Source organism: Aotus nancymaae, unplaced genomic scaffold (genome assembly GCF_030222135.1).
Source record: "Aotus nancymaae isolate 86718 unplaced genomic scaffold, 86718_ANA_hifiasm-v0.15.2.pri h1tg000018l, whole genome shotgun sequence".
NCBI classification, from domain to species: domain Eukaryota; kingdom Metazoa; phylum Chordata; class Mammalia; order Primates; family Aotidae; genus Aotus; species Aotus nancymaae.
In genome coordinates, this window is record NW_026988430.1 from 9134487 (window position 1) to 9152108 (window position 17622).

At 52.2% G+C, this 17622-nt stretch overlaps 2 protein-coding genes across 9 annotated transcripts in view; both read left to right on the plus strand.

Annotated features, from left to right (window-relative positions):
• Positions 1-4639, plus strand: part of MAPK7 (mitogen-activated protein kinase 7) — a 33015-nt gene extending 28376 nt beyond the window's left edge. For all 4 annotated transcript variants that reach the window (XM_012472092.2, XM_064378255.1, XM_064378254.1 and 1 more), the window contains one exon: positions 4555-4639. The gene's annotated coding sequence lies outside the window, so the exon portion shown is untranslated. The remainder of the gene's footprint in view (positions 1-4554) is intronic.
• Positions 4640-4688: 49 nt separating this feature from the next.
• Positions 4689-16644, plus strand: RNF112 (ring finger protein 112). Of its 5 annotated transcripts, XR_010343319.1 has the most exons (16): positions 4689-4770; positions 4936-4976; positions 5788-6073; positions 6233-6439; positions 6575-6706; positions 6871-6975; positions 7355-7405; positions 7710-7766; positions 7847-7921; positions 8060-8177; positions 8334-8503; positions 8582-8635; positions 8856-8930; positions 9043-9271; positions 12259-12492; positions 16322-16644. XR_010343319.1 is itself a non-coding variant. In XM_012472109.2 (15 exons), exons 1-15 carry the CDS (start codon positions 4717-4719, stop codon positions 12399-12401), a joined length of 1797 nt encoding a protein of 598 aa, XP_012327532.1. In that variant the 5' UTR covers positions 4689-4716; the 3' UTR covers positions 12402-12897. The 5 variants fall into 5 exon arrangements, 4 of the variants coding, with proteins under 4 accessions (XP_012327532.1, XP_012327533.1, XP_012327530.1 ...); XM_012472109.2 differs by lacking the exon at positions 16322-16644 and having other exon boundaries at positions 12259-12897; XM_012472110.2 differs by lacking the exons at positions 8856-8930; positions 16322-16644 and having other exon boundaries at positions 12259-12898.
• Positions 16645-17622: the final 978 nt, after the last annotated feature.

Here is a 17622-nt window from a genome sequence, read left to right on the forward strand (position 1 = left end):
TTGCCCAGGCTGGAGTGCAGTGGCGTGATCTTGGCTCACTGCAACCTCTGCCTCCCGGGTTCAAGCGATTCTCCTGCCTCAGCCCCCCTAGTAGCTGGGATTACAGGCTTGTGCATCATGCCCAGCTAATTTTTGTATTTTAGTAGAGATGGGGTTTCACCATGTTGGCCAGGATGGTCACAATCCCTTGACCTTGTGATCTGCCCGCCTTGGCCTCCCAAAGTGCTGGGATTACAGGCGTGAGCCACCGCACCCAGCCCAGACAAATTATTTATTTTGATGTCTGAATGCTTTTTCTTTTTTGAGATAGGATCTCACTCTATCACCCAGACTGGGTACTGTGGCTCAATCTCAGCTCACTGCAACCTCCACCTCCTAGGCTCAAGTGATCCTCCCATTTCAGCCTCCTGAGTAGCTGGGACCACAGCTGTTCACCACCATGCCTGGCTAAATGTGTGTGTGTGTATGTGTGTGTGTCTGTAGAGACAGGGTTTCATCATGTTGCCCAGGCTGAGCTCAAGTAATCCACCCACCTCGGCCTCCCAAAGTGCTGAGATTACAGGTGTGAGCCACCATGCTTGGCCAGTGTCTCAACACTTTACTGCCATTACTTTCTCTGTTTTGGTCACCCTGACTTCTCAGAAGCTAGCACTGTGCTCAGTACTTAGTAGTGCTCAGTAAACATTTGTTGAATCAGTGCACTTGTGATTTGAATCCGACTTTACAGATGATAACTTGAGCTGGGTTTACCAGCTAACATCATGCGAGGGGTACTGGGACATTAAACTAAGTGGGTGTTACTTTTGGTTTTGAAATTTTTTTTGTGGTTTGGAGACCCTCATTTTTCCATTAGGTTTCAAACATTCTCATAGACAGTAGACTCAGAGACTCATGGAGCATAATGGATAAAGTGGGGCTGCCCATAGACATGGGCCCAGGACCACCACAGCTGGCCTCCCTGGGCTAGGGGTTGCCCTTAGAGCCCTAGATCGCATAAGAGGCCTCTGGCTGCAAAGGGGCAGGGCCCAGCCTTTATCCAGGAGCACATCTCCTATCTGCCTGGTCGGCCTGCACCATGCCTTGGGGAGCGCCCGCTTTCAGGTGCCCGGGTATGATCCCAAGTGGATCTCTATTCCGTTTCTAGCCTCGACTTCCCCAACAGCCCCCCCGGCCTCCCTGCTTGCCCCTCTACTCTGTTGTCCACACAGCAGCCAGAGTGACTGGGGCCAGCTTCACAGGTGTGCATCCAGTGCAGCCACTCAAGGCCAGAGCTCAGAAGGGCCCTGTGCTTGGGCTTCAGTACTCTGGCTGCCATCTTGAAACAATAATTTTAGCATTGAATTTGTGCTTTGTGAGTGAAGTCTGATGGGAAAATGGCACCTTCACTGAGAATTTGGAATCTAGTTAGTGTGCGTCCCATGTCCCACTGCCTACCCAGCACAGGCTCTTGGCTGCCCACTCCCAGGCTCCCAGCGCCCCCACCTCTGCCCCACCATGGCTGTTCCCCTCCATCTGGAGGCCTGAATGTGGGCTCAAGGAGGACTGGGGACTGCTGGATTGGTCCCTGGCATCTTAGGGTGCAACAAAGTGGTGGCTCTCCCCTCCCTGGGCTGAAACTCAGCATAGGCTTCTCCCCAACCCCCAATCCAGGTATTGAGCATGTCCTAAAACACTGTGGCAATCTGGAGGGGCCACCTGTTGGCCATGGATGGAGGCATTGTGCTGTGAGAAGAGACAATGGACTTTCTTGCCCCTGGGGGCTTCGCAGCTACATTTTTCTCCAAACCCACAAATTGTACAGCTAGCCTGGCCAGGCACCGTGGCTTACGCCTGTAATCCCAGGACTTTGAGAGGCTGAGGTAGGTGGATCGCTTTGAGCTCAGGAGTTTAAGAGCAGCCTGGGCAACATGATGAAACCCTGTCTCTACAAAAAAATACAAAAAGTGGCCGGACGCAGTGGCTCATGCCTGTAATCCCAGCACTTTGGGAAGCTGAGGCGGGCAGATCAGCTGAGGTCAGGAGTTCAAGACCAGCCTGACCAACATGGAGAAACCCCGTCTCTACTAAAAATACAAAATTAGCCGGATGTGGTGGTGCATGCCTGTAATTCCAGCTACATGGGAGTCTGAGGCAGAAGAATTGCTTGAATCTGGGAGGCGGAGGTTGTGGTGAGCCTAGATCGCACCATTGCACTCCAGCCTGGGCAACAAGAGTGAAACTCTGTCTCAAAACAAAACAAAACAAAACAATACAAAATGTATCCAGGTGTGGTGGTGTGCACCTGTGGTCCCAGCTACTGGAAATGCTGAGTCTGGAGAATCGATTGAACCCAGAAGGCAGAGGCTGCAGTGAGCTGAGATTGCACCACTGCACTCCAGCCTGAGTGACAGAGTAAGACCCTGTCTCAAAAAAAAAAAAAAAAAATTATATAGCCAGCCCTAAGAGTGAGGCTTCTACCATACACATTTGCCCTGTGGGATCCCTGCTGGGACACTGACTGATGAAGTCCCCATCCCTTCCTTTGGCCCCTGAGGGCCTGCATGAGCCAGGTCTGCTCTGCCCTTCACCTCAGCACACCTATCTTAGCATCGAATATTCCTGCCAGGCCAGCTGGACCTCCTTCATTCCCCAGAATGGGTCCTGTGTCCCCTCCCCTGTGGGCCCTGTACATGTGGTTTGCCCTGCCTGGGCAGCCTTTCCCTACCTCCTTGTTTATCAGGACAGCCTGACACCCCTCCTCACCCTCCCCACATCTGGGTTCTCACCCAGATCATAGCAATGACTTTTCTTTGTCTGGTTGGGATCTTGGGGAGGATGGGGCTTTGTCTCTCTTGTTTCCAGCTGTACCCCAGTGTGAGACACAGTGCCTGGTGCTCAGTAAGTATTGCTAAGTGAAGACTGATTGTCCCATCTGCTTCCTCACATCTTTGCTTGGTGATGAGCAAATGGAAGCTCAGAGAGGGCAGTGACTCACCAGCATTTCACGCTGGGACAGAGGCAGGTTTAGAGCTTGAATCTGAGTCCAGCGCCCACGCTCACTCTCCTGTGAGGATGAAAGGCTACGGGGCCTGAGAAAATCCTCCCTTTTACCCTGAAGGCAGAGCTGTGGCACGGCTCAGGCTTGCTTCCTCATCCCCTGAGTGTGAGGCTTTGCTGCCACACACAGGGGTTGTCCCCCCTGGGGCAGGAGAAGGCACAGTCTATGGCATTGCTTCTCTGAATCTGATTGATTCAGCCCTACAATCTCAGGCCCTCCAGACCCCAAAATGAACAAGATGCAGCCCCAGCTTCAGCAGTGTCTCCACCTGCTGGAGGTGGTCTCCGCTGAACTTCTCTAGGTTGTGAATCCCACCTCACCCCAACCCTTCTGCATCCTAGCTCCTAGGATGTACGAATGACTCCCCTGCCTGGACTAGTGGCTTTATGTAGGTCATGGTGGCTCCTCAGAGTACAGAGAGATGCAGTGGAGTCCCAGAGCCCCCCAGCTGGGAATTGAACCCAGATCTGCCTGGCTCTGAAGCCTGGGCTGCACCAAGCCTATCACACTTCAGATGTCCCAGTTGGGAGGGGTGAGGCAAGGAGGCTCTAGGGAGGCCGCAGCACCTGTGCTGGGCCTGGGAGAGTGTCCCAGGAGGGATGAGAAGGAGCAGCACAGCAGGCAGAGGGAATGCTGAGCCCAGGGGCGGAGGCAGGGAAGAGTGGGGTGAGAGAGAAGGCTGGAAGGAAGGTTCAGCCCAGACCCCAGGCCCGAGAGTTTGGATTTTCATCTGATGGTAATAGAGAGCTACAGAATGTATTTGAGCAGTGTGAGGTCATCTGTGCTGGGGGAGCCTATGCTGGCTGTGCACTAGGGAGTGGAAGGGAGGCAAGGAGCCCAGTCAAGAAGCCATTACAAGGTCCAGAGGTGGCTCATAGTTTTGATAGATTTCACCCTGCTCATGTTTGAGGCAGGGTAAAAGCCATTGGGAGGGAAATACACCAGAGGACGTGCAGGGCCCATGGGTGCTGAAGAAGGCTGCAGCTGGGTTGGGCATCAATGACATCACCCTGAGGAGGGTAGGGGATGTGCAGGGCCATGTGAAGTAGGGTGGTATTCGGGGGCTCTGTACATAGTGGGTACTCAGTAACTGTTTATTGAATGAATGGATGAATAGCCTCCCTGTCTCTGGGTCAGCTGTGGTTGTACCCGCTCCTGTTTCCCATACCTCTTCTCTTTGCCCACCCTTCCCTGTGGCCCTGGGGAGACCTCAGCTGGCCCAGTAGAGGTAGTGCTGGCCTGTGGTTCCGCTGGAGGGCGCCTCCATGTTTGGGGGTGTACTGCACGCCTTCTCCCTCTCTGTCCCCCTCCCCCTCCCTGTCCTTATCTTTCCCTTCTGTCTCCATGGCGACTCACCACCTCGGCAGGCTTGCCTGCATCCCAGCCTCTGCCAGGGATTCTGAGTCGGGCTCCATCCCTCCCTCCTCGGAGCTCTGCTACCCGCAGCCCTGTCTCCTCCCCCTGGGGTGAGTCCAGCAGCAGCCTCCTCTTTCCCGACTGTCACATTTCTTTTCCAGCTCTGACCGGGAGTCAGCTCCTCAGGGAGACCATCCCCCGACCTCACTTTCTGCCTGCTGCAGCCCGCTAGCCTTTCCGGGAGAAAAGGCATCCTTACCTCTGGTTGAAGGTCTCGGGGCCTCCCCGTCTGCATCCGGACCCTCTCCCCATCCCAGCCTCCCATGCCGAGGCCCGCCTTATCAGTCACTTCCTTTTGTCACCGGCTTGGCAAACGGGCAAGTCTTCAGTCCTAAGATCAGGAAGGAGAGTGGGGTGGGAAGGGCCCCCCTTTGGGTGGGGGATGGGCCGGCTAGGGGGAGGATGAGGGGTCCCTGGAAACCCAGCATGAAGATAGAAGTCTGGATTCTGTTCTAAATCTTATTTTTTTTTTTCTCTCCAAGGAGAGAAAACAGAGCTTCATGGGAAACACCGGCAACAGTTGGTAAGTAGTGGGGCCTGCCAGGCTGGGATGGGTGCAGTGGGGCCAGGTAGGTCAGTTGAAATGGCCGGTCCCAGAACACAGAACCGGCAGCCCAACTGGGAGGGCTGTCCGCCTGAGGCTGGATCTGCCAGGCTGTGGAGGGAGGGACAGGAAGAAGCAGGTGGGTGCTGCAGGGAGGCAGATGCCAGCTCAGAGCAGAGAGCGGAAGGAATCTTCTAAGATCCAGAGCCATCTGCCCAACTGCAGCACAGGCTGCTACCTTCTCCTCACTGTCCCTGCAGCATGGGATTGTGGAGGGAATCATCCCTGGGGGCCCGGCTGAAATCAGCACCTCCTGGAGGGAGCCCCGCTGCAGAAGGCTGGGAGAGGCTCTTCCCAAGCATTTACACCAGGCACCATGCAGGGAGCTGCACACGCCTCCTCTTGGATGGTCACCCCAACGACCTCATGAGGGGTGCTGCTGTCCTCTCTGCTGGGACAGTTAGGAAATTGGGGCCCAGAGAGGGGAAGAACTTGCTCACATTTGCATGGCTGGGATGTGGTGGAGTCCCTTCCACCCAAACTTTCCCTCTCGGACTCTCTCACCACTGCTCTGCTGCCCACCACTGTTCTAGGATGCATGTCAGTGAGGCATGGGCAGAGCTTGGCCTCTCTGGGAGCAGCTCTGCCTGTCCATGGAGGCACTGAGGGAAATTGGGGTGGCACAAAGGGACCTCCACCCCCAAGCCATCAGTCTTCCACCACAACCCTGGCTGGCACCCCCTGGCCGCAATAGACATCCTGCTTTTCAATGGCCTGTTTTGCCCCACAGGTCCCATACGCCTTTCCCCAAGTTGGAACTGGGCCTGGGGCCCCGGCCCATGGTGCCCCGGGAGCTCCCCACCTGCTCCATCTGCCTGGAGAGGTTGCGTGAGCCCATCTCGCTGGACTGTGGCCACGACTTCTGCACACGGTGCTTCAGCACACACCGTGTCCCGGGCTGCGAGCCGCCCTGCTGCCCTGAGTGCCGGAAGATATGCAAGCAGAAGAGGGGCCTCCGGAGCCTGGGCGAGAAGATGAAGCTCCTGCCGCAGCGGCCTTTGCCCCCTGCGCTGCAGGTCTGGGGACTGGGCCTCATCAGTCAGACCCAAGAGGAGGGGGTGGCTTTGGCCCTATTCTAGAACATCAGGACAGGACCCAGAGCTCCAGGTTGGACACACTCCAGGGTCAGGGGCTGGTCCTGGATGCTCAGGGGCCCCTTTCTTCTCCTGGCCCAGGAGACCTGTCCTGTGAGGGCGGAGCCGCTGCTGCTGGTTCGTGTCAATGCCTCTGGGGGCCTCATCCTTAGGATGGGGGCCATCAACCGCTGCCTGAAGCACCCCCTGGCCAGGGACACCCCGGTCTGCCTCCTCGCTGTCCTGGGGGAGCAACACTCAGGGAAGTCCTTCCTCCTCAACCACTTGCTTCAGGGCTTGCCGGGCCTGGTGAGGGCGGGGCAGGGGAGGAACGGGGAGTGGGGAAAGGATGGGGGTCCCTGCCTGGGGGAAACTGGGTCTGGTATTCTGGTCTGTGGGGACAAGGAACCGACCAACTGATGCTCTCCCTTCTCTCCCCTGCAGGAGTCTGGTGAGGGCAGCTGGCCTAGAGGAAGAGAGGCATCCCTGCAGGGCTGCAGGTGGGGTGCCAATGGCCTTGCCAGGGGCATATGGATGTGGAGCCACCCCTTCTTGCTGGGGAAAGAAGGAAAGAAGGTGAGGGGAAAGTGGCAGAAGGAGGTCAGGGATGGGAAGGGGAATCAAGAAGGGCATCTCTGGGGTAAGGATGGAAGATGCGGGTGGGACAGGGCACGGTTGGAAAGAATGTGGCAGAAAAAGGTAGTCCTGGCCTCGTGCTTCTTCCCCTCCCTGCTGCATAGGTGGCGGTGTTCCTGGTGGACACAGGGGATGCCATGAGCCCTGAACTGAGCCGGGAAACCAGGATCAAGCTCTGTGCTCTCACCACGATGCTGAGCTCCTACCAGGTGATGGGGGGCACTGATGTTGGCATCCCCACCCCACACACCCTTCTCCAGCCCAGCTTCCTCAAGGCCAGAGCATCTCACAGGCTTTGGTGTCTGGGGTCCTCATAGGTTCTGGAGCTGCCCCAGAAGGGGGAAGGTGATCCTACTCGGTGAAAGTGGGAATGTGGGTTATTCCTAAAGGTGGGTTGATGGTCCCTGGGGTAGCTAAAGGCCTAATGGATTGCAGAACCCTCCAGGCCTGCCTCTGGCCTCGAGGCCAGCCCAGCCCTGAAGCTTTCGAGGCCCCCATACTGGCTCACAGGCTGCCTGCGAGCTCCCCACTCACCAGGGCCTTCCCCAGTGAAGTCACCTGGCCTCTGTAATTCCTCTTACATTCCAGATCCTCAGCACCTCCCAGGAGCTGAAGGATACAGACCTGGACTATCTGGAGGTACAGAGACCTCTGATGTTGGGGGCATCCCCCACCCCTGCCCTGCCCACAAGACCAGGGCCTGGACCAGAAGGAACTAGGTGCCCCCTGGTCTGGTCTAGGGTTTATGACACTTGAACAGGGTTGAAGGGGGAGAGTGGAGGGTAAAGCATGAAATGCCTGGTTTGGGGAGAGGCAGGAGAACCCCAGGCTGCAAAGTGGGAAGCTTGGCTTCTACAGCAGGCACATGGAGGTGGGGAGACATTTGGGGTACACCATAGTCCTCGAAGTGGCCCAGCCCTGACGCTTTCTGTGCCCCACTCAGATGTTTGTCCACGTGGCCGAGGTGATGGGCAAGCATTATGGGATGGTGCCAATCCAGGTGAGACACCCATCTCTGGATTCATCAACCCCAGGCCCCACCACCCCCAGTTACTGGTGTCAGGACCCTTTCTCTTCCAGCATCTGGACCTCTTAGTTCGTGACTCATCCCACCCCAACAAGGCAGGGCAGGGGCACATAGGCGACATCTTCCAGGTGAGTGGTGCAAGGGGAGGGAGTGGAGGGACCATGGACAGGGCAGAAGGTGGGGAAGACTGGGAGGGGTCCTGGCAGGGAGCCAAGAATGGGACGCTGGACCTCCTAGCTCAGAGCACTCCTCGCACTGCCTCGCAGAGATTGTCTGGCAGATACCCCAAAGTGCAGGAGCTGCTGCAAGGGAAGCGAGCCCGCTGCTGCCTTTTGCCTGCCCCAGGGAGGCAGTGGGTGAACCAAGGCCACACAAGCCCTGGTGGTGAGTGTCCCCGAGAGCTGGACCTCCCTTGCCCTGCTCCCACCTCCCCTCCTCTGGCGACCGACCGAGCCCCTCGAAGCACCCACCTGGCCTCTGACACCCCTTCTCCTCCCAAAGCCCGCCCTCAGTCTCTCAGCGTGCAAATCTCTCCCTCAGACACAGATGATGACTTCCGCCACCTTCTGGGGGCCTACGTCTCAGATGTGCTGAGCGCAGCCCCGCAGCATGCTAAGAGCCGCTGCCAGGGGTACTGGAACGAGGGGCGCACCGTGGCCAGGGGGGACAGACGCCTGCTCACAGGGCAGCAGCTAGCTCAGGAGATCAAGGTGTGAAAACTCCCTGGAGACCCAGACGACTCGGCTGGGCCCCTGCTCTCCCTGACCCCAGCGATGGTATCTCTGCAGAACCTCTCGGGCTGGATGGGGAGGACAGGGCCTGGCTTCACCTCTCCGGATGAGGTATGAACCCTTGGGGGATCCAGCATTCTGGCAGGGAGGCAGGGAGGCAGGGAGACGGGGGAGGTGGGGGAGGTGGGGGAGACAGGGAGGAAGGGAGGTGGGGGATGTGCTGAGGCCTCTGGGGTGGGGGTCCATGTGCCCTGGGAGTGGAGATGAGGAAACGAGCGGCGCCCCTGGCTGAGGAGGAAGGAAGAGGCAGCCTGGGTTTTCCCGTGGACAGATGGCTGCTCAGCTGCATGACCTGAGGAAGGTGGAAGCTGCCAAGAGGGAGTTTGAGGAGTACGTGAGGCAGCAGGTGAGCCCCAGGACCTGTGCAGGAGGCAGGTGCGGGCTGGGCAGGGTACAGGCCAGAGAGAGGATGCCTCGGGCTCCCGGTCAAGGCACCTTCCTTTCCCTCCCTGTCACAGGACATAGCTACCAAGCGCATATTCTCTGCGCTGCGGGTCCTGCCAGACACCATGCGGAACCTCCTCTCCACCCAGAAAGACGCCATCTTGGCCCGCCATGGTGTGGCTTTACTCTGCAAGGGGAGAGATCAGACCTTGGAGGCACTGGAAGCCGAGCTGCAGGCCACAGCCAAGGCCTTCATGGACTCCTACACGATGCGCTTCTGTGGGCACCTGGCTGCTGTGGGGGGTGCTGTGGGGGCTGGGCTCATGGGCCTAGCAGGTGGCGTGGTGGGTGCTGGCATGGCGGCAGCTGCACTGGCTGCAGAGGCTGGGATGGTGGCCGCTGGAGCTGCTGTGGGGGCCACAGGGGCTGCCGTGGTTGGGGGTGGCGTAGGTGCTGGGTTGGCTGCCACTGTGGGCTGCATGGAGAAAGAAGAGGATGAGAGGGTGCTGGAAGGGGACCGAGAACCCCTTCTCCAGGAAGAGTAATGGCTCCAGGAGATGTTGAAGGACAGGAGAGATGTGAGGTGGGGATGAAAAAAGGGACAGGTTGGGCAAGGGTGATGCCAGGAATTCCAAGGAGCCCCCATGTACTGCACTGCCCTGGTTGAATGCCCAGTGTCCAGGTGGTGGGCTGAGCTGGGACTCAAGGTGGCTCCAGGAACCTGGGAGGCAGCATCTGGAGGCAGTGGATAGAACACCTGTCCTGCTTCTGGTTGCAGATGGTTGCTGATCTGCCCTTATCTCAGATAGGCTAAATCCTGGGGTCTCTCGCCACAAGTGAGGCTCCACTCTCCCCACCTGGCTTATTTCTCCAATGACCCTAGATTGTAGGAAAGTTAAGCAGGTGGCATCCTGGAAGTCTGCCTCTGGGTGGTTGAGAGACCTGTTCTTTCACAGATGGGAGAAACCCCAGGATGATTGGCCATGATGTTCAGGAGTGGGAGCACCGATTGGGGGCTGGGGATGACAGGAAGGAGGGAACACAGGGCAGAACCAGAGAGATGGGACATAGTAGGCAGTGGCCCAGACCCCAGAGCAGAGAAACTTTCTCCCATGACTTTTCCCAAATTTGCTCCAGCAGGACTAAGGTGGCTTCCCCACCTTCTGGCCCACAGCCCCAGGGAACTTGTCTGTGCATCCTGAACCACCCTATGCTGGGCCTCCACGAAGGCCTCTCTTGAGTCTGTGCCCTTTATCAAGCCTGTTCAGATGGGGGAGTGCCCATGTCCTCTGTGAAATGCCCAAATGCCAAAGAATAATACCTTTTCTTGCATTCTGAGCTAAGCCAGTTAGCCTTTATACTGGATTCTATCAAAGTCCCACAAAGGAAAACAAATGAACAACTTCTATCCTTAAATACATGCTTTCTCCCCTGGGCTTGTAAGAAGATGCAGCTCCTTAAACACCAGGCCCCCCGGATCTTGGGATGCGGGAGTTCTCCCTCTGGGAGACAGAAAATCTGACTACTAGGAAGACTTCTAGGCTATGAAACTGACTTCTAGGCTATGAAACTTACAGGGTATGGGTGGGTACATTATCCTTTATTTTATGAAAAATAAAATGTGTGTATGTGAATGTCAGCTTCCCAGTATATTATTGAAACAGAATTTAACCCTCAGAGGACTTCAGGGTGGGAGCAGGTGAACCAGTGAGATCCATTGCTGGAATGCACAGATGGGAAGAGGGAGACTGGAAGTCAAGAGATCTGAGGAAGTCAATGTCAGGGGTCCCCATTCAGTGGCTGCAAGAGGGCCCAGGCCAAAGCCAAGTGCATATGGCCACCTTTGTAGGCTGCTCCACTAGGACTTGGGGTTTTGCTCCTCTTGTCTCTTCTCTGAGAAACTGCTTCCCATGATCCTGTCAACAGGCAGTCAACAAGCATCTGTCCCAGCAAGAGGACAGAATGGAGGCATAAGCAGAGAGAACTTGGCCAATCCTTGAAGGAAGGAGGAGCCCAGGACCACTTCTGCAGGGCTCAGCCAGCCAGGAGTTCACTCGACTGATTCTTCTCCCAGCCCCGCTCCCCAGCTCCCCATCTCAGAATCACAACAGCAGTCACTGCGTCCAATCCTAGCATTTTATAGATGCACACCCAGAGAGGGAAAGTCTCAGATAAGGCTGTGCAGCTGCCAATGACAGAAGCAGGGGAACCCCGAAGTCCTGGTTCCCAAGCTGGTGCACTTCCCAAAGTCATTTTGTTAAGGTCAACTGTGCTGAAATTGAGATGCTCCTTTTCAGATGCTTCTTCTGGCTGATCAGGTCCAGCTCCAGGGAACAGTGTGTGGGGGGCAGAGGCAGGAACATGGTCTAGAACAGATGGCTCAGCAGTGAAGCTATAGTTAACAGGCTGGGGACAAAATACAGAATGTAGAGAAATTCCAAAGCCAGGGCGGGGTTGAGTGGGGTAAAGACAGATGACAGTGACTCTCTCTTTTGGGGTCTGAGCCAATGGTTGGAACAGGGACCTAAGTCTGTGTAGTGTTTGTGGAGAAAGGCTTTCTGGAAGCATCTCTCTGAGCCCTTCCACTGTCATCTGGTGGACACATGAGCTGTGAAACCTTCCAGACTTTGGAGGCTCAGGCTGAGGGGGTCCAGAGACTCACAGAGGGAGGGTGTTATATGGCTAGAATCCCACCCAGCAGCACTGGAAGAAACGTCAGTGTTTACCTCTCCCCACTCTTTGCACAGATGGGAAGAGGCTGGCCCAGTGAGGGATGTCTCTGCGGAGACAAGATGAGTAATATTAAGTAGTGTTTGTCTTGTGCCTTGTAGCTTTCAAAGCATTTCCTCAAACATCATCTCCCGTAAGCCTTGAAATCATCTCAAGCAGTATGTAGAATACATGTTTTTACAGAGGAGGACACTGAAGCTGAGAGAAATAATGTGTTTCAGTGGAAACAACTAGCCAGAGGTAGGCCAGGACTTGACCCCAAGAGTTCTGATGACAAATCCCTGGCTCAGTGGAGCCCTCAAGCCTCTCCAGACTCTAAGACGGCCAGGCTTCTGGGTCCCAAACCTGATTACTTGGATTTCTGGGCTTCCAACATTGATTCTGTAATTCACAAGAGCCTAGGTGACTCATTGACCGAGGTCTCAGCAGCGTACTGACATCTGCCTGGTTTCCCTTCTATGACCCGTGGAGGGTTCAAGATTGGTATGTTCCAAGACTGGGTTAGAGGTTTGGTGACTTGCTGTGTGGTTCCTGTTTCTGAGGCCTCCCTCGTGTTGCAGATGGCAGTACTGCAAGACAAGAGGAACCCGCGTCCCGAAGGCCCCACACTGCTTGGAGCAGGATGGAGCCCCCGATTCCACTGGCTCTCATCACACCACGCCACCAACAAGAAATAAACTTTTACTGCATGAAGGGGATGTGACCCCTAGGTTGACTTAGTGCACCATTGCCCACCCTACTCTAGCACACACAGAAATGTGTTCCTTGAAATGGAGTGATGCCGTAACACACAGGTAAAGTATCACCAGTTGGGGGCTGGGCAGTAAGGAAAGGCATTTTATGTTGTAACAGAACATTTGCTAAAATTGTCACCTATGGCAACTTGGAAGACAGACCTTGTGCTATCGAGGAGAAAAATTATTTTAAATAAAATCTTCTGCCAACCCATAATATTCTCTCCACAAATGTGGAAAAGAAAGAAAATAGTACTTCTGTGATTGAATAAGCACTAAACACATGGATGCATTATATGTAATCAGCTAATGTGATCATAAAGACAGTCAGAAATCTCCCCTGTTTATGTAGCCAAGCAGCTACAACCCATTACACACACGCTGTCATGTGTGAGGACTTGAACTCAGGTGAGAGAGCTCCACAGCATCGTTTGCTATACACACACTCACAGTTTACCTAATTCACCTGGTGATTGGGGTGGCCATCTGTGCCTTTTTCTGTAGGAAAATAAAGCAACTTGAATCTCTACGAAAAGCAGGTTGTCAGGGCACTGGGCGCCTTGACATACCCTTGGTGACAAGCGACATGGGGCACTGTCATCCTTGACATTACACTTAAGAGGGGGGCTCCCAGGCTTTTCAGAAAAACAGTTTTGGGTTTTAATTCTGGTAAAAGATTTATTTAAACTTTAAAAAGACTTGCATAAGCATCTGAAGGAACAGAGGAAGTCTTTACAAATACAAGCTTTCTCAAGGAAATGTTCTGAGAAAAGGGAGGGGGAGAAGGGGTCTCTTTTCCTTTTGGAAACAAGACAAATGCACTCTTATTTTTATTTACCTTTACAGTTCCCCTCCACCTTTGTTATTATTGTATAGCAACACTGCAGTTTACTAATGATCTTTTTTTTTTTTTTTTTTTTTTACCTTTCTCTGGAGAGTTTGTAGCCTTTAAAATATTCAGTGAGCCCACAGTAAAACAGCAAAGCTGATCGAGCTGTTAGAACAAAACATCACAGACTGGGTGGCTTATAAACAACAAAAATTTATTTCTTATAGTCTGGAGGCTGGAACTCCAAGATCAAGGCTCCAGCAGATCTGATGCCTGGTGAGGGCCTGCTTGCTCATAGACTTCCGTCTTCTCACTTTAACCTCACATGCTGGAAGGGGTGAGGGGTACTCTGGGCTGTCCTCTACAAGGGCACTAATCCCATTCATGAGGTCTCTGTCTTTATGACCTAATCACCTCCCAAAGACCCCACCTCCTGATACCATCACCTTGGGGTTAGTTAGGATTTCAACATATGAATTTTGAATGGACACAAAAGCAATGATCAGGGTCTCAATGGGATGAATTTAACAGTCAGTGGAATATGCACTCGGGAAAAACCTCTAAACCCATCATATTAATGGCAAATGGTTAAAGCAAACTTGATTAGCAGTGTGCAAAAATTCTCCTTTGGCACACATTACTGTTACAAACTGCTGTGCTGTCTGTCTTTATCACTTGCCCTTTCGTGCAACTATTTGAGTATCATTTTGTAGTTGCTTACAGTTTACCCAACCTAAGCCTCAGGAGTGACTTACCTGCAGCACCTTTCTAAAATGTTAAGAGTTTTTCTTGAAAGGCCCAATACATTTCTCCTGCATTCCCATCAAATAACCTCACACTTACATAACAATTTAGGCCCTTTGTCAGTTGTTCTGTCATCCTCAGTAATATTTCCCAGCTGCAAAACATAAAGATACCCATGGCCATTATCTGGTATCAAAGCCTTCTTACGAGGCACCTTTGGAGGGGTACAGATACAATTTCCAATTTCCAGTGTTTCATGTTCCATGGTGCTTTTTTTTTGAGACGGAATCTTGCTCTGTTGCCCAGGCTGGAGTGCAGTGGTGTGATCTCGGCTCACTGCAACTTCCGCCTCTTGGGTTCAGGCAATTCTCCTGCCTCCGCCTTCTGAGTAGCTGGGACTACAGGCACCCTCCACTACGCCCGGCTGATTTTTGTACTTTTAGTAGAGATGGGGTTTCACTATGTCGGCCAGGCTGGTGATCTGCCTGATCTCAAGTGATCTGCCCACCTCGGCCTCCCAAAGTGCTGGGATTACAGGCGTGAGCCACCACGCCCGGCCATGTCTGTGGCTCTTATTGTGCTAAGTCTTGAGGACAAACCCACCCATAGGCCATTTTCCACATCAGTCCAATCAATAGTTATCTTATTATACCAGCATGTCATGCTGAACGAGTGATGAAATCTCAGAGCTTTTCTCTAGCTAATTGCTGAGCTGCTTTATTGCCGAGTCCCTCTGAGATTCTTGTGGTGAATTTTTGTTTGGGCATTAAATTATTTCTCAACAGTCCAATTCTGAATTTTTGGCTGTTTCCATTGCAATTGTATTACATATTTTTGTAATTGTCTCAAAGCATTAAGTTTGTTATTAAGGTATCAACATCAACAAGCATTAGCTACATTTGTCTACTTCTGTTTCTCCAGGGACTGTACTATTATTATTTTTTTTGAGATGGAGTCTTGCTCTGTCGTCAGGCTGGAGTGCAGTGGTACGATCTCAGCTCACTGCAACCTCCATCTCCGGGGTTCAAGCGATTCCCCTGCCTTAGCCCCCTGAGTGACTGGGGCTAAGACCGTATGCCACCACGCCGGGCTAATTTTTTGTATTTTAGTAGAAATGGGGTTTCACTATGACCAGGATGGTCTCGATCTCCTGACCTCATAATTCGCCCGCCATGGCCTCCCAAAGTGCTGAGATTACAGGCATGAGCCACCTTGGCCCCAAGGACTGTATTTAATGTTTCTTTTTGTTCTTGTATGGCCTCAAATAAGCCCCTTAATAATCAGATTTCATAATGGGAGAGCCTAGGGGATGCAATTCTGGCTATGCAAATTACTAGCCTCAGACATTTCACATCAAATTTAGGGCTTGAGTATTGTGATGCATATTAGTTACGTTAATGTTACCAAAAATATTTCACAAAGATGGTCCCACCTTCACTCTGACAACAATCAGATTGTTGGTCTTATAAATTTGGGCCATGTCTATCCTGAAAACACAATATAGAGCGAATGGGAAATAAATAACTGTGGGGGCCATCACTGGGAGTGTAAGAAAAGTAGTGTTACAAATAACATGTTTGTTTCTAGTAAATTATGAATCTTAAAGTAATTGAAATCATCACTGCTGTAAATAGGCCAGTGGGGCTGTTTATGATAATAGTAATAAGTTCATTGAAAATAGTTCTTTTCAGTTGAATTCAGTAGCAATATAGTTATTCTAGAAGATTTTAGTTTCAAGACCTCGTGGGAACCCAAGTCCAGTTGAAAGCATGAATCCGGCTGGATTTTTCTTTCACCTTGATAATCATATCAGAACATGTGAAAGGGTCCCTCTCAGGGTAGTGACAGCTATCTTTGCTCTGCAACACTTTTATGTACACGAAATCACCTCATCGTTGATGGGGGTGGCAGATTTCTTCTGACAGAGCCTCCTGATTTTGTCTCCAGGGAAGAGAGAAACCCTTTTAAGTATAGAACGTGATTATGAGAGGATTCAGTTAAATTGGGCCCAGGACATGGCCTCAGACCCAATTCCTAGGCCTGCTGAACATAATTTCAAAGGGAGCGATATTGTGCTTGCTTGCAGGCTTGCTCTCATTTTTAACAAGGCTAGCAGTAAAGCATGAGGCCATTTTAGGCCAGCAGATTTCTGAATGAGGTTTTAGAGTCCAATGTATCTGCTCTATTTGTCCAGAGGACTGAGGGTAACAGGGAGTATGATAGCATGATTTGCATCATTCCTGAACCACAATAGACTATGGGCTATGTGGACATCCTACAAAACATAACGTGACAAAAATCTCTTACCTCCCACAGGCCTTATTTCTACAGAATCCAACTGCTGTGAGGTCCCTGGCGAAGCTGGTGGAAGAGAACCTTCTGTAGGTACCTGGGGAGAGGCCTTAAACAATCCTGCTGACCACCTGCACATCAACATGTTTGGATGATGTCACCTGTTCAGCAGGCATAGCGGAGTGGAGTGTCTTTGAGATCCCTTTTCACTGGGGGATGGTTTTGTTGATGACACAACATTACTAATCAAGCAAATGGGAACCATGATACAATATTATTTTGTTAGCTAATCACCATAGTACAGTCAGATTTTTTTTAGCCCCTCTCTTACTCCATTTGTCCATTTCCTTTGTGATGCATAGTTTTGAAAGTAAATAGAAGTTACTTGTGTTAAAAGTGGGACTTCTGGCTGGGCATGGCAGGCCACACCTGTAATTCCAGCACTTTGGAAGGCTGGGGCAGGCGGATCGCTTCAGTCCAGGAGTTCAAGACCAGCCTGGGCAACATAGTAAAACCCCATCTCTACCAAAAGTACAAAAATTAGCTGGGCATGGTGGTCCTGTGGTCCCAGTTACTTGGGAGGCTGAGGCAGGAGAATTGCTTGAACCCAGGGGGTGGAGGTTGCAGTGAGCTGAGATCATACTATTGCACTGCAGCCTGGGCAACAGAGCAAGACTCTGTCTCAAAAAAAAAAAAAAGAAAAAGTGAGACTTCTAAGTTTGGGTCTGTCATATTTGATCAGTGGTCTTTGTAGCTCTTCAGCAAAATTATTTCCTTTAGAAATGGCATTGTTTTGCCCTTGTGAGTGCTACAAAGTAATGCCTCTAAACGCTCAGCTCTTAATTTTCTTTTCCTTTTTTTTTTTTTTTTAAGACGTGGACTTCTCGCTCTGTTGCCCAGGCAGGAGTGCATTGGCATGAACACGACTCACTGTAGCTTTGAAATGGGCTCAAGTAATTCTCCCACCTTGGTCTCCCAAAGTGCTAGGGTTACAGGTGTGAGCCACCATGCCTGGCCTCAGCCCTTAATTTTCTATGAGATAATTTACTTCCTGTCAAAGTCAAGAATCTCCTATTTTTCAAAATCTTCCCTGTTGTGTGACTGACACTAAATAGACATTTACTATCACTATGTCCATTTGTTTTAAGTCCTGAACCAAGCCCTAGTAAATGTAACCTATTCGTTAACTCAGATTGTGCTGATTTAATTCTAGGCAAAATAAGCTCCCACAATTTCATAAGCAGCCACCACAGCATAGGAAGTTGGCTGTTTGCATCCTGTATGTGACCCACTAGCAAATATGATCTGTCAAAAGCCAAAAGCAC